This window comes from Paroedura picta, chromosome 3 (assembly GCF_049243985.1).
Source record: "Paroedura picta isolate Pp20150507F chromosome 3, Ppicta_v3.0, whole genome shotgun sequence".
Taxonomy (NCBI): Eukaryota; Metazoa; Chordata; class Lepidosauria; order Squamata; family Gekkonidae; genus Paroedura; species Paroedura picta.
Genome location: NC_135371.1, coordinates 126,607,975 through 126,622,414, shown reverse-complemented (window position 1 = coordinate 126,622,414; position 14,440 = coordinate 126,607,975). Strand labels below are relative to the sequence as shown.

The window sequence follows — 14,440 nt, the reverse complement described above, 5'->3', positions numbered from 1 at the left end:
GGGATCCAATATATCTCTAGTTTTGCTCCAGTTGCAGTAATCATGTCATACATGTGGGAAATGAGTCCCTTTTCTTGGCAGGGGTGGATGAATATTCCAAGGAACTCAAATTGTCCAGCTCCTTCTCCTTTCCCTGAATAAAAAAATATCCTACAATTCCAGGTTACATTGATGGGTCTCTTTACGGTTTAACAAGGAAACAAACTGATCTTTATAGATGTTCCTTGAAACCAAAGCTGTGCAAACCCCTGTGCTAAAACAAAAATTATTTACCAAGAAGAGAAAAGTTGCACTTTGCATTATGTAATTCTGGGTATCCAGCAACCAACTCTAGGAGCCAAATGTAAGTAAAACAGATTGACAAAAAGGGAGAGCTAGGATCCAGGGAACCCCGAGTCTGAGACAGCAGGAGATTTTGTAATACAAAACTCAACTCTAACACTGGCCATCAAAGGAGATAGAAGGCTGTATGGTTCTACCTTGAAAGCAGAAAACCCTCTCACTGAGATCTCAGTTGCATTTGTACAACAGGAGGGACTCAGTAATGCTGATTTGCAAATCAGACGAATTTACATACTTTTAAGTGTTTTGCATATTGATTTTGCTTCTCATGGTTGTGGGCAAGAGGTAATAACTCCCCCATTGGAAATTGCACTGCAAATGTTTGCAGAGCTCGAAACTTGAAGGTGGGGGATTTTAGGATGCTACTTTCTGCTCTTAATATGAAGGTGGTCAGGCTCTGCTTCAGGCTGGTACATGTATAATTTTCAGCAGCATTTGTCCAGAGGATTTTCAGCAAGTCTCAAATGTACACCAAACTCACGTGCATGGAGGTATTTGCACAAATTCCACTTTGGCAGTCTGTACCACAGATGGGGATATATCAGGTAACAACAGAAATCATACAGTTTGGGCAATTCACTTTTCAACCTGTGAGGGATAGCATTACTCATATATGCTTTGTCCACATCCAGATTAATGTGCTACAGCATTAAACCAAAAGCACAGAATGCAACTATGCACAATGCAACCCAGCTTCCATGGACAGTATACCAAAGAGGAGGTTACTGCAATATAGAGTTGCGCACGTTCAAGGCAGCTTTGAAACTTCATTTCCTATTCTTCTGCACAGGAAACAGAGATTCACTTATGCCTACACTAGTCAGGCCGCACCCCATCATAACAAAAGAAAATGGAACTAAAACCTGGAATTAACAATGGAATAAAGTCAGCTTTCTGCTTTGACAACACAAACCTCTCCAAAGATCACCAACAGGAGCCCCCTCTTAATTTGCGGCCTTGCTGATCATTCTTAACTTGAATATTCAAAGGCACCACAGAGCAGTCTGTGGAAAGAAGCATAACTGAACCTTTTGCTGACTTGCATGTAATTTCTCAGATTGGGAGGGGCATCAAAATACGGCTCAAGCCAACAAATGGGAGGGACCAAGGAGACCCTCCAGCCTCCCTTGTCTCAACCACAACAAGCTCCACAAGGCCATGGCAGCTACTGCTTTCCTTCTCTCCGCAGGACATCATGGAACAGTCCAAGGCTGCCTCTGTTCCTTTCTCAGACAGAAAAGATACACACAGACAGGCACATCACCACACACACCAAGGCAGTTAAAGACCTCCTCTTATGCACTAACGCCACTCTCTCAAACACACCTCTGCTTGTCCAGCAAAAGAGAAACACAAGTTTTCACAAAAGAGGGAGAGTCAGTTAGACTTTCAAACATGCCCAAATATACATTGTGTTCGGTAGCCATGCAGACTGATATGTGTGGACACAGGAGGAATAAAAATGTGGTGGGGATGATGATCCAGAGAGAGAGAGAGAGAGATGGACAGGCAGACCTGGCTGCACAGGCTTCAGCGTCTACTCTGTGGAAGCTCTGTGACCTACTTCATTACAATGATGATATTGGGGCGGCGGGGGGGGGGGTGTTGTTGTTTAAAAAGACTGTAACGTGCTTAACATTACCGTGGCTTCCTTGAAGCAAATGCAGGAGGAAAACGGAAAAGCAACAAACAGCAGGCCCGTGCCGCTCCCCCCCCCCCCTTAAAGCCATCTCTCGCAGCTCGGTTCTAACCCAGAAGCAAAAACAAGTCACCTCGACCCCCGACTGGGGATGGGGGTTGTTCTCTATTCGAAATCCTCCCCCGCGCACGCACGCGCGCACACACACACACCCCGTTCATTACCTGGCCCAAACAAACGACCAGGCTCAGCGCTCTTGTCGCCTGCACCGTCCTTTCCCGGCCCCAAGGCACGAGCCCCGTTTCCAGCCAGAGGATCTGCTCGGCCAGGCAACCCCACCGACGCACCAGTCCCGCCAGCCTCCGGGTGCCTGCTGCTAGTTACCGGGGGAGGCGAGGGAGGGGAGGGGAGGGGGGTCTCGGATCCAGGCAGGGGATGGCAACACACTCGCGGGGGCGCCCCACCAGCAGCGGGAGGGGGGAGTCTGCGACGGAGCCGCGAAAGAGCCCCCTCCCCCCCAGGCCATTTACCCTCGAAGTCGGAGATGATCCCTTCCAGGTGCGCGTTGACCGCCGGGTCGGACATGGCCACGCTCAGCTCCTGCTCCGCGCGTGGAAATTGCGCCCCCCTCCCCGAAGTTCCCCGCAAGGTCCCGAGCGCGGCGCTGCAGTTTCTGTGCGCCTTCCGACGGCCCCCTAGCAACGAGGGGCGGGGAGGGCGCGCGCTGGCTGCCGAAGAGCTCGCAGGCAGGAGCCCCCACCGCGGCCCTGGGTCCGTGCCGCTCGCAGGCGCGAATGAATGGAGGAAAGGCAACCGCGGCCCTCCCCGCCCCTCGCCTCTTGGCAGCCCCGCGTGTGCCCGGCCTTCCCTCTGCGCGCTGGCTGCGTCAGTCCAGGCAAGCCCAGCCGGAGCGGGACGACGCTGGCGACACGGCCTTGGGTGGGGACGGCCGGCCGCCCTCCTTTCCCCTTAGAGCGCCTCTGTCCCGGAGAGAGGGCAGCCCTGCCTGCCGGATCGGCCGTGCCAGCAGCCCGGGGGAGGAGCCCGGCCTCCCAGGAGGCTCCAGGCAGCCCATGGCTCCAGAGTGGCCAAACTGGCCTGCGGCAAGAAGAGGACCGGATGACTCGCTCCGGCTCCCTGGAGCCTTCTTTGCACACGGGGGGGGGGGGGGATAATGGCAAGGAGGGTAAACGGCGGTAATGTAGTGCCTCGGAGCACCCACAGAATATCTGGAGAGGAGTAAAGACAAGGGGCCACTCCCTGTTCTGAATGGGGTCCAGAGCCAAAGGATAAAAACCGAGGCAGGTTGACCATGAGCCCATGAAATACAGTGGGAGATAAATCCATTAAATCAGAAGAGCCCTGCTGGATCAGACCCATAGTCCACCTAGTTTGGCATCCTGCCTCACACAGTTGCAAATAGGCTGCTCTGGATGGCCACCAGCAGGGCACTGAAGCAGAGTCATTCCCTTGAAGTTGCCTCCTTTTTGTCAACTCCCCACCTAATGTATAATTTTGTAAACCTCTATTATGCCCCCCGCCCTTAGCTGTCTCTTTTCTAAACTGAAAAGTCCCCAATTCTTCAGCCTTTCCTCCTAGAGAAGGTGCTCCAACCATCTTGGTTGTCCTCTACTTTTTCCAGGTCTGCAATGTCTCCAAATGAAGCTGCAGTATAGTTCTATATAAGGGCATTACAATATTGGTCATTTTCTCAATCCCTTTCCTAATAATCCCTTACTTACAGTTTGTCATTTTCACCACTGCAGCGTACTGGGTTGATGCTTTCATTGAGTTATCCACTACAAGACCTTTTTCTCTTTCAGACTCAGCAAGTTCACACTATAGTAGCCTATATTTGGAAGCAGGGATTTTTTGTCCCAATGTACATCACTTTACACTTACCAATACTGAACTTCATTTGCTACAATGTCACCCACCCACTCAGTTTGTGGAGGTCCTCTTGGTTTTTACCATCCTGAATACATTTTTGTCATCTGCAAACTTGGCCAAAGTACTGCTCATCCCTAGTTCCAGATCATTGACAAATAAATTAACAGTGGACCCAATATGGATCTTTTGGAAACCCCACTGCTTTCCTCCATTGTTAGAACTGTCCATTCATTCCTACTTTGGTCCCAGTCATTCAACTAGCAGTTATCTTATAACTACTAAGTTTACTTGGACATTTTTGGTGAGGTACTTTGTCAAAAGCCCTTTGAAAGTCATGGTATATAATGTCTACTGCATTACCATTGTCTTCAAGCGTGTGCACTTTTCTCAAAGAATCCCCAAAAGTTGGTGATGCAGGACCTCACTTTGTAGAAGTCATACTCATTTTCCCTCAGCAGGCTTTGTCCCTCTAGGTGCCTAAACAATTATGTCTTTTATTATAGTTTCTACTAATTTGGTTGGGATAGACATTAGGCTGTGATTTCCTGGTTCACTTCCGGATCTTCTCCCATCTTCTGGTACACAGGCTGAATTTAGTGATAGGTTACATATATGGGTTAGTAGATCAACAATCACACATCAAGTTCCTTAAGAAGTCTCAGGTATAGGCCATCAGGACTTGGAGGCTTATCAGTTTTTAGTTTCCCCAGTAGATCTAGAATTTCATCGCTGGTCACATCTCTGTCCCAGTTTTTCAAATTCCCTCCCTGAAAAAGCACCTTGTATTCTGGTACAGGAACAAAGGTGGGGCCTTGAATGACCATGGGATAGGGCAAGGGAACGAGAGTCAGGTTGTTGGACCAATAGAGTAAGGAATTGCAGACTATATGAGGGCCACCCTAAGGGAACCACGACTGGATGAGGAAACTACAATGCAGAACACAACACCTGGTCTTGCTGCTCCCCTCCCTATTCCAATGATTTCATGGCTGGCTAACTGCATCCTATCTTTTTCTAGCCCATCAAATTTTTCCCTGGTTCAAAATATGTCTCTTGCCTTCAGTCATACCTCATGTTTAAATGCCAGTTTAGTAGTAGTACATCAGAGATATATTATGTGCAATTTCTGAAAAAAAATTTATTCATCCCTTGTATCCAAAAATCATCACAAAAGATAAGGAATTAATGACTCACTAATTGCTTTACCAGCTTACCAATTTACAACTTCACCAACTTACCCTTTAACAATCTGTGGCATTTTTGGTGTCATACCAATAGTCATAACAACCCTAGGGGCCAAGCTCATTGCATTCAGGAATACAACCGGCACTAGATTGGGGCAGGGTGTGGAAGAACTCTGTGGACAGCCTCCCTATCTCCCCAGGACCTGGAAAGGCTGCAGGCAGCTGGTAGGGAACTCACTGGCAGGGGCAGCTCTCATGCAGCAGGGATCTGCAGCCTCCAAGCCTCAGAGGGAAGAGGAAGGAGGAGGGGGTGGTCAGGGGTGGGGGATGGAAGGCTGGCCGCTGGATGGACAGGCAAGCCAGTTGGAGGAGAAGCACTCGGGCAGGATAGCCACCCTGAGTGGGTGTTGTGCTGAGTGGCACTTAAGCCATGAGACGTGCTCCTCCTCCAAGGCCTTACCAGAAATATTAAGTGGAACAGATGCTTTGCTCACATTTTTGACATACTAAGAACATCTGTGAATAATTTATAAATAACCTATAAAAGCTAATATAAAAGCAGGCTTGATTTCTCTATAGTGACACAATCTTTCCACCGCTGGCAAAACTTTCCCTGTTTGACAGTCTATGTTTTTATTAATAGCATGACACAGAGGATTTTTGAGATGGGGTGGGATTTCTGTCTAAACTGCTATCAGAGGAGTGTCCTCAGCAGGGTTCCATTTAATCTGTTAAAGAAAAATGGCAACTGCACACTTTATAAAATCAAAAAAGGACAAGAGGGAAGCTTTGCTTGCCTTGAATGTTTCAAGCTGCTTTTGGCCTTAAACATGGAACAGCTAAACCCCAGCTTATCACAAGCTATTTGTTTTGCAGTCCACATCTGTTTGTTGTAAAACCACCTCCAAACTAGATGGACATAAATATCACAACTTTCTGTCCTTAATAAGGCTAGTTACATCTTTCCAATAAAACAGACTCTAGGTGCCATAGATCTCCTGTTGCAGCACCTCACTGGTGTTATTTCCTTAGTACTGACTTTCCTTAGTACTGACTTTCATTTCCTTCACCCATAAAGCAGAATTTGGGGGATCTATCTTTTGTTTTAACCCCCCAAAAACAACTCAGAGTGTCTAGGTGAAGACAAGGGCTGCTACAAAATCAACATAAATGAGATCGTCTTTCAAACTTAACAAAATCAAACTGCTCCTTTATGCATGAATTGACCAACAGCCTCCCCCTGATTACCTTGAAGTTTTGGGTAGGTTCAACTCAAGCAGCTCCCCACAAAAAATCAAAGTGAAAATAAAGTGGCTATGAAGGCAGCCAATTTCTAAGTTCTTCAATAGGGCACAGAACAAGACTCACACAGTTGCCTACCCACAACCCCTTCTAAGTCCCATGAGGCAGTCTGAGAATGTGCATGTGCAAACTGACCCAGACGCCTCAGCTGCCATTATGGAATATCATGTCACACAGCTGTAAGGGACACAGAGAGACATCTCACAACTAAATTGGTAACTGTGGAACATTACTGTTTGGACCAGGTAATTTTGTGAATAGTGGGAAAGCAATATCTAATCATATATGAACAATCTTTTATTTATTTTTGCAAAATAGAACTTGCTCAAACACAGATGGACAGATTGTCAAACATTTGGACTGACAATCTCAGAGTGTAGCGATAGTTACAGGAGGGCAGCCATGTTAGCAGTACAATAGCACCTTTGATACCAAGAAAGCTTTCAGGCTTAGATACTATCTCATAAACGAAGCTTTGGCTCTCAAAACCTTATATGACAAAAACTGTGATGAGACATTCCGCCCATACAAGACACGTCATGCACTTATACAGGAGCGGTTTAAGGATTCACGGGGTCTGTAGTACCGGAGCCAGTTTAAGGATTCGTGGAACCCTAGCAGGGTACAACTGCAATGGGAGCAGCCAGGCTGGGGGTGGAGGGCCACTCCCCAGCAGAAAGGGATGGCACTTTGAGTGTCTTTAAAGAATAAAGGGAGGAAGGAAAGAGGTGCTGGCCCTGATCCATGAGGGAAAGGTACTTTGTGGGGCCACTGGAAGAGCAGGGCCCATAGCATGTGCTATATAGATAAACTGGCCCTGCACTTACATTGTTATATATATTACTACGTCCTCCTATACTACCCAGACTGCCAGTTAAGATCAGCCTCTCAGGCCCTGCTCCCTGTGCCTCTGCCTCCAGAGATGAGACAGGTGGTGGTGACTATAGACAACAGACAAACCATTTTCTTTGGAATGTCGTCTTTGGGACTTCCTAGTTTACTTAATTTTAAGTGCCAGGTTAAAACACATCTTTTTACCCAGGCTCTTAATTAGGTTTTATTTTACCAGCTTGTAAATTGTTGGCTTCTGTTTTATGCTGATTCTGTCCAATGGCATGTGCTTAATGGCTTGTGTGGTAATGTTCCCCATCACAATACAGGATGAATATAGTTCCCCTTTTCCTCCCACTTTCAAAAGCAATTATCCTCTTGTCTGGGGCACCTTTTTCCATTTGCAGCCAAAAAAAGAGGCCATGGGAATCTACCTCCTATTTAAGAATAGCCCTTAACCCTTATACTTTTGTCAGCTGGTTATGAACATGAACAAACACAGATCCCCTTCCCCAAAACATTTCATCATAAATGTTGATGCTAGTTGTGTTTAATGAGTAGATTACAGTGCTGTCCTAAAAAAGGTTACACTCTTCTAAGCCTGTTGACTCCAGTAGATTTAGGAGGCTGTAACGCAGTTCAAGATAGCACTGGTAACGTGGCACCATTTGATCACATCTTGCTCCATTTGTGTTGGCAGCATAGGGAAGCACTGCCAACTAGATGAATTCTTGGGCAACATTTTCTATAGTTGAATTTCAGCATGTGTCACTGATCTGAACTGGAGCAACAGGAGGGCATTCATCTCTCCACTCTTCACAGGTAAGTAGCAAATAATCAAATTCACACCTCAAATGCTGAGATGATCAGATCACAGCTCCCTCAGTCTGTTTTGGCCATCAATGAATATCTGGAATATCTACCAAGCTTAAAGAAACAGTAGGAAGAAACAAATGGGTACTTGTATGTTTGAAGCTGCATTGGGCAGTTATTTTGGAATGCATATTTATGGCCCACCCTATTATTAGCTATGAAACAATTTTTTCCCCTAGATGTGGTGGCAGGCATAGGATCTGGTTTCACATCTGACCAATTTCCATAGTGGAGTTAAACAAATACTTAACTTTGGGTAGTCATTTAGTTGTTGTTTCACCACAGCATGCAGAAAAAAATCCACAATTCCACCAAGGAACCCTCTCCCTAAATATATAGGGAAAGGAAATGAACTCAGTGAAAATAAATCAAGATTATGTTCTTTCTCTCTCTATATATATATATATTTGCAAAGCTAACAAACACCCTATTTGCAAAAACTGGGAGACGGAAAGGAGTAACAGGAAAAATCCCTCAACTTTTAGAGCCTGCATTAGGGAAGAGATAAAGTTGTGTGGCAAATTATCATTGCTGTGGTTGTTGTTCTCAATATAAGATTCATTCATCTTGTACCCATCTCAATGTGTTCTTTTAAAAATGCCACCTCATTTGCAATGTTCAGTACATTAATGATAGATAAATATGAGGGAAGACCTGTTTTGATTTAGACAGCATTTCCACTTCATTACTACTGGCTGCAACCAAAATAGTCTTCACACATCCACACGCAAGCCATGGTGTCCAATTTTTAGCATTCAGGTAAGTGGCAATGTTTTGCTTCTGTTGAAAGGATTCAGGTAAACAATGTAGACCAAGAAATGTTATATGACAGAAGAAATACAAAGACTGCAGCTGCAGCTTATCAGCCATGTTCCAAAAGCACATGCATGCTGCACTTTTGGGAAGCTAAACCTATCACTGTGGCTTGCCATGTCTTCCAGATGCTAACAATCCACTGTCTTTCCCTTTTCAGTTCCTCACTAGTACCACCCCAGGGGAGAGAAGCCAAGTACAATGGGAAAGCAGGCCATCAACAACAGCTCAACAGGGGCACCAATTTACAGTAAATATCTGCTGTCCACTGGCAGACAATGCATAATGACTTGGTAGAGTTCTGGTGGTGGTGGTGTGGAGGGGTATTTTTTTAGGCTTCCTCATGGAAAAGCCATTTTGCTTGTAGCAAATTACTGCATCAGGGTAAAGACTGTGCTAAACTTCTGCTTGCTACAGGGAATCTTTCACATGGGGAAGCATTTAAGAAAAGCAATCCCTTCCCTGTAGTCAGAAGCAGTAAAGCCTAGCTCCTCTGCAATCTCCCTTCACCATCTCATTCTTTGTACCTTGCAGAATGACTCTAAATAGCTACAGTGGCTCAAATGCTTAAATGTAATTAAGAAATACGGATGGAAAGGGATGACTGGAAATGTATGGGTTTCTACCTGTTGTCAGCGATTGGTCAGTGACATCCCAGCCAAACTGGCACCTTCTCTTTACAGGCTTCTACCCTGCAGCTTCTGAGTCACTTTGCTTCCTTACTGGCTTCTGCTGCCAGGATTGCAGAGGCTGTGAGTTCTCACTAACCCGAGAAGACAGCTAAAGCCTGAAAGTGACCCCATGTAGCACATTCACAGAGTGACGTCAGGGCAAGCTTGCTGGCATGTGAACTGTCAAAATGCATTTGTACCTTCTGAAAGCAAATCGGTACAAATCAAACAGGTACAGCTCCACATAAATAAAAACACTTCTTTTCAAATCTAAGCTATTGACAATGCAGTCCTAAGCAGAATTACACCCTTATTTATTTAAAGCATTTTGATGCTGCCTTTCCACCAGATCAGGGTCCACAAGACAAACATAAATGTTCAAATGTTTGAACAATTAAAAATACAGTTAAAAATTTAAAATAATTCCGTTAAGAACACGCAAACAAGTCTAGGAGGGCCGTCTTCCCAAGCTGCCAAATACATGATAGAGGGAGACAGATAAATCTGCCTAGGGAGAGAATTCTAACATTTTGAGAAGATTCTTTCTCGGGTGGCCACTCATGTTACCTGAGGACCTCTGACAGTGACCATAGCATATGGGTATGTTCATATAGGAGGAGGCAGTTCTAAGGCAGCCTTTTTCAACTTTTTACCACTGAAACCCCTGAAACATTCTTCTGGCTTCGAGAAACCCCAGAAGTGGTAGAGAGCTGTGTACATGCTCACCTGTGTACATGCTCACCTGTGTACATGCTCGCCTATCATTAGCCTTTTGGGGGGGCATTACCATCTATGGTCATATCACCCAAAAATGTTTTTAAATTAATTAGCTCCCACCCACTCAGGAAACCCAGGACCATCAAGAAACCCCAGGGTTTCATGAAAACCTGGCTGAGAAAGCCTGTCTTAAGATATGGTGGGCCCAAGCCATACAGTGCTATGAAGTTTAATGTAAGCACCTTGAATTGAGCCTAGAAGCAAGCTGGAAGTCTGTGTTGATGGAACAAGACTGGAGTCAACACACTAGCTGCAGCATTCTGTCCCAGCTGTATCTTCTGGGCAGTCTTCAAGGGCAGCCCCATGTACAGAGCCCTGCAGCAATCTAATCTAAATGTTACCAGCGCATGCATCATAGTGGCATGATACCACAGTGGCTCAGGAAAGGTTGTAGCTGGCTTGCCTGCCAAAGCTGTTGAAAGCCCCTGGCCACCATTGCCACTGGCTTATCCAATGGGAGGCCCAACTCCAGAAACACCCTCAAGTTATAAACAAGCTTCTTTAGAGGGAAGGGTAACTTCATCCAGATCAGATCTCCTACCCACCAGTAACACCTACATTTAGTCAGGATTATGTTTCAGCTTGTTAGCTCTCATTCATTCTAAAACTGCCCACAGGCACCTATTCATGGTTTCCACACTCCCCTTAGCATCTGCTGGCAGCGCTTGGCAGAACTGTTATCTGCATATTGTTCACCAGAGTCCATTGATTTAGGGTACAAATCCCCAGATAAGCTTAAGAGCTCAATGGCTATCATGGAGCTGCTTTTTCAGGCTAACCTATCTAATACGACTGATGTGGAGGTAAAATCAAGGAGAGGGTGGGCCATGTATGCTGTCCTGAGCTCTCCAGAAGAAACATGGGATGAACATGAACAAATAACCAATGCACTTAGGGAGAGTGTTAGAAAAGCCAAAGCTTTGAAAGCTATGAAAGGCTAGCAAGAAATGCTTTAAAAAAGGTTCTCTAGTTATATTCAAGGTAATAAAAAGAACAGGAACATGGTAGGACCATTGTGGAGACAAGAAAGTGACATTGTAACAGGTGATGAAGAGAGGGCTCAACTCCTACTTCTCAGTTTTCTGAGAAGAATCAAGCTCAATGTGGCAAAATCATTTCATGTGGTGAGGGTTGGGAGTTGTGGCCTAGGATTACTTGTAGGGGCAGTCCATAAACACCTAGTTGTTTTAAATGAAACCAAATTGTCTGGCCTAGATGAAATGCATTCATGGGTACTAAAAAAATTTGCAGATGTAATTTCTAAGCCTCTGTCCATTACTTTAGACAATGCTTGGAGAACAGGTGAAGTGTCAGAAGATTGGAGGCAGCCAAATGTTGTCCCCATTTTCAAGAAGGGGGAAAAGGAGAATCTGGGTAACTACCATCCCATAATCTTGACATCTACAGCTGGCAAAATTTTAGAACAAATAATCAAACAGCAGACAGAGCAGATGGCTGTAAGTAATTTCTCAAGAACAAGACATGTCAGACTAAACTTATCTCTTTTTTTGAGAAAGTTACGGCCTTGCTAGATCAGGGGAATGCTGTGGACATAGTTTACCTTGATTTCAATAAGGCTTTTGATAAGTTTCCACATGTTAATCTTACTGACAAGTTGGTAAAATGTGGTATGGATCCTATTACTGTTAAGTGTATCAAGAACTGGTTGACAGATCATACCCAAAGGGTGCTTGTAAATGCTTTGTCATCTTCTTGGAGAGGAATAACTAGTGCAGTGCCTTAGGTGTTCAACATATTTATAAATTATTTGGATGAAGGAATAGAGGGGGTCCTTATTAAATTTGCAGATGACACTAAACTGGGAGGGGTAACAAATACACCAGAAGACAGAATGAGGATACAAGATGATCTTGACAGGCTAGAAAAGTGAGTTAAAATAAATAAAATGAATTTCAATAGTGATAAATGTGAAGTTCTTCATTTAGGTGGGAAAATCATATGTATCACTATAGGATGGACAAGGCTTGTCATGGCAATAGTATGTGTGAAAAGGATCTGGGGGTCTTAGTAGACAATACACTGAAAATGAGTCAGCAGTGTAACTCGGTAGCTAAAAAGGCAAATGCAATTTTAGGCTGTATTAAAAGAACTATAGTCTCCAGATCATGAGAGGAAATGCTACCGCTTTACTCCACTCTGGTAAGACCTCACTTGGAGTACTGTGTTCACTTTTTGGTATGACCACTAAAGAAAGAGAAGCTGGAACATGTCCAGAGGAGGGCTACAAAGATGGGTTTGGAGACCACGTATTATGAGGAAATGTTGAAGGAGCTTGGTCTGCCTAGCCTGGGGTGAAGATAGTTTAAGAGATGATATGATAACTATTTTCAAATGATTAAAGGGCTATCATATAAAAGATGAATTGTTTTCTGTTGACACAGAGGGTCGGACCAGAACCAATGGTTTGAAATAGATTCAAAAGAATTTTCGGCTGAACATCTGGAAGAAGTTCCTGACAATTAGAGCGGTTCCTCAGTGGAACAGGCTTCCTTGGGAGGTGGTGGGTTCTCCTTCTCTGGAAGTTTCTAAGCAGAGGCTAGATAATCATCTGACAGAAATGCTGATTTTATGAAGTTAGGTAGATTGTGAGTGGGTGGGCAGGAAGGGATGTGTCAGTGTTTGTCTCTTGTGGCCCTTGCGTGCATACCCAGGGAATTGCTAATCGCCACTGTGGGATGGTAGGTGAATTTCCTCCAAGCCAGGCTGGATTCTGGAGATTTTTGGTGGTGAGGGGATCACTTGGGCATGAAATTGGAGTCACCATGGATGGGCAGGTAGTTGTGAGTTCCTGCATTGTGCAGGGGGATAGACTAGATAACCCTGGAGGTACCTTCCAATGCTATGATTCAGAACAATAGGCCCCCGAGGGCTAAATAGGGACATAGGATTTTTATCTCACTATGAATGCTAATGTTGTGCAGCAAGCATTTCCCCTCTGCACTAATCAAGCTGATTACAATGTACATTGTACCTTTGCATCCTTTACACTCTTCCCACCTTCTGACAAGGAAAAAAGGACTCCGATTAGGGTTATCAGCTGCCAGATAGTGGTTGGAGAGCTCCCAATGTTACAAGTGTTCCCCGGGTGACAGAGATCACCTCACCTGGAGAAAATGGCCCCTTTGGAAGCTGGACTGTATGGCATTATACCCGACTGAAGTCTTTCCATTCCCCAAATCTTGCTCTCAAGTGTAACCTCCCAAATCTCTAAGTATTTCCCAACCCAGAACTGACACTCTCACTCAAATATATATTTCTACTCTGATAAAGGGTGCTTTAACTCTCAAAAGCTTACATACTGAAATTCTTGGTTTTTTAAGGTGGTACTAACTCCAGTTTAACTAATCTGATGTTTGAGGGGGCACACTGAAAATCACATTTAGGCCACTTGGAGTATTTGTGTAATGCATGTTTGTTGTTCATGCTGGAGAAAATATAATAGAAAATGTAATTATATGCACTAGCCAGTATAGTTTTTGCAGTGATGCCAAAGAAATTAGCAGCATGTTGCCTTTTTTATGAAAACATACTGTGTCATTACTTCTGAAGAACTGCGGATGCAAGCCCATACATTCTCAGCCAGCTCCTAATTAATTTCCAGTGCTATGCACAAAGCATTTCCCAACCACATGATCCTCGGGGGTGTCTAAATGTGGCTGCATTTCAATCCCAGAGTCCTGGGCCTTTCATAAAGAAGAAATCCATGTAGAAATTCATTAGAGTAATTCCAGAGACAGATAATTTTTGCCTGAAGCAGAAGGTGAACTGAAGTGAACTGGCAAGGAAGGTTTAAGAGGGAGAAAAATAGAATTGAACAGCCGGGATCAGATGAAAGACAGTTTAGCCCAACATTAAAAAAGGAGTGCCTACTTGAGCTTACTACCAGAAGCCTAATTTTGTTGGGCATTAGCTTTTCAAGAGGTGCCCCTGCAGCACCCCAGTTTAAGAAACTGCTACCAGAGGGCAGTAGAAAAGAAATCTGCCCCAGATTTGTGCTACTGTACCGCAGCCAGGGCAACTAGGTTCTGCCACACTGTGGGACAGTGTGAGACTTTTTGTTGTTGTTTAAAAATGTAGTATTGTGTACCGACATAATT

The 14,440-nt window shown here is 44.7% G+C and overlaps 1 protein-coding gene across 5 annotated transcripts in view; it reads right to left on the bottom strand.

The window, feature by feature from the left end:
- SEPTIN9 (septin 9) overlaps positions 1–14,440 on the bottom strand; it is a 300,995-nt gene that overhangs the window by 155,219 nt on the left and 131,336 nt on the right. The window contains exon 1 of one of the 5 annotated variants that reach the window (XM_077327635.1): positions 2,512–2,973. The exons of the other annotated variants lie outside the window; for them this stretch is intronic. Coding sequence (XP_077183750.1) covers positions 2,512–2,566 — 55 coding nt within the window. The 5' untranslated portion in view covers positions 2,567–2,973. Of the gene's footprint in view, positions 1–2,511; positions 2,974–14,440 lie in introns of those variants that run through there. 5 annotated transcript variants of the gene reach the window in all.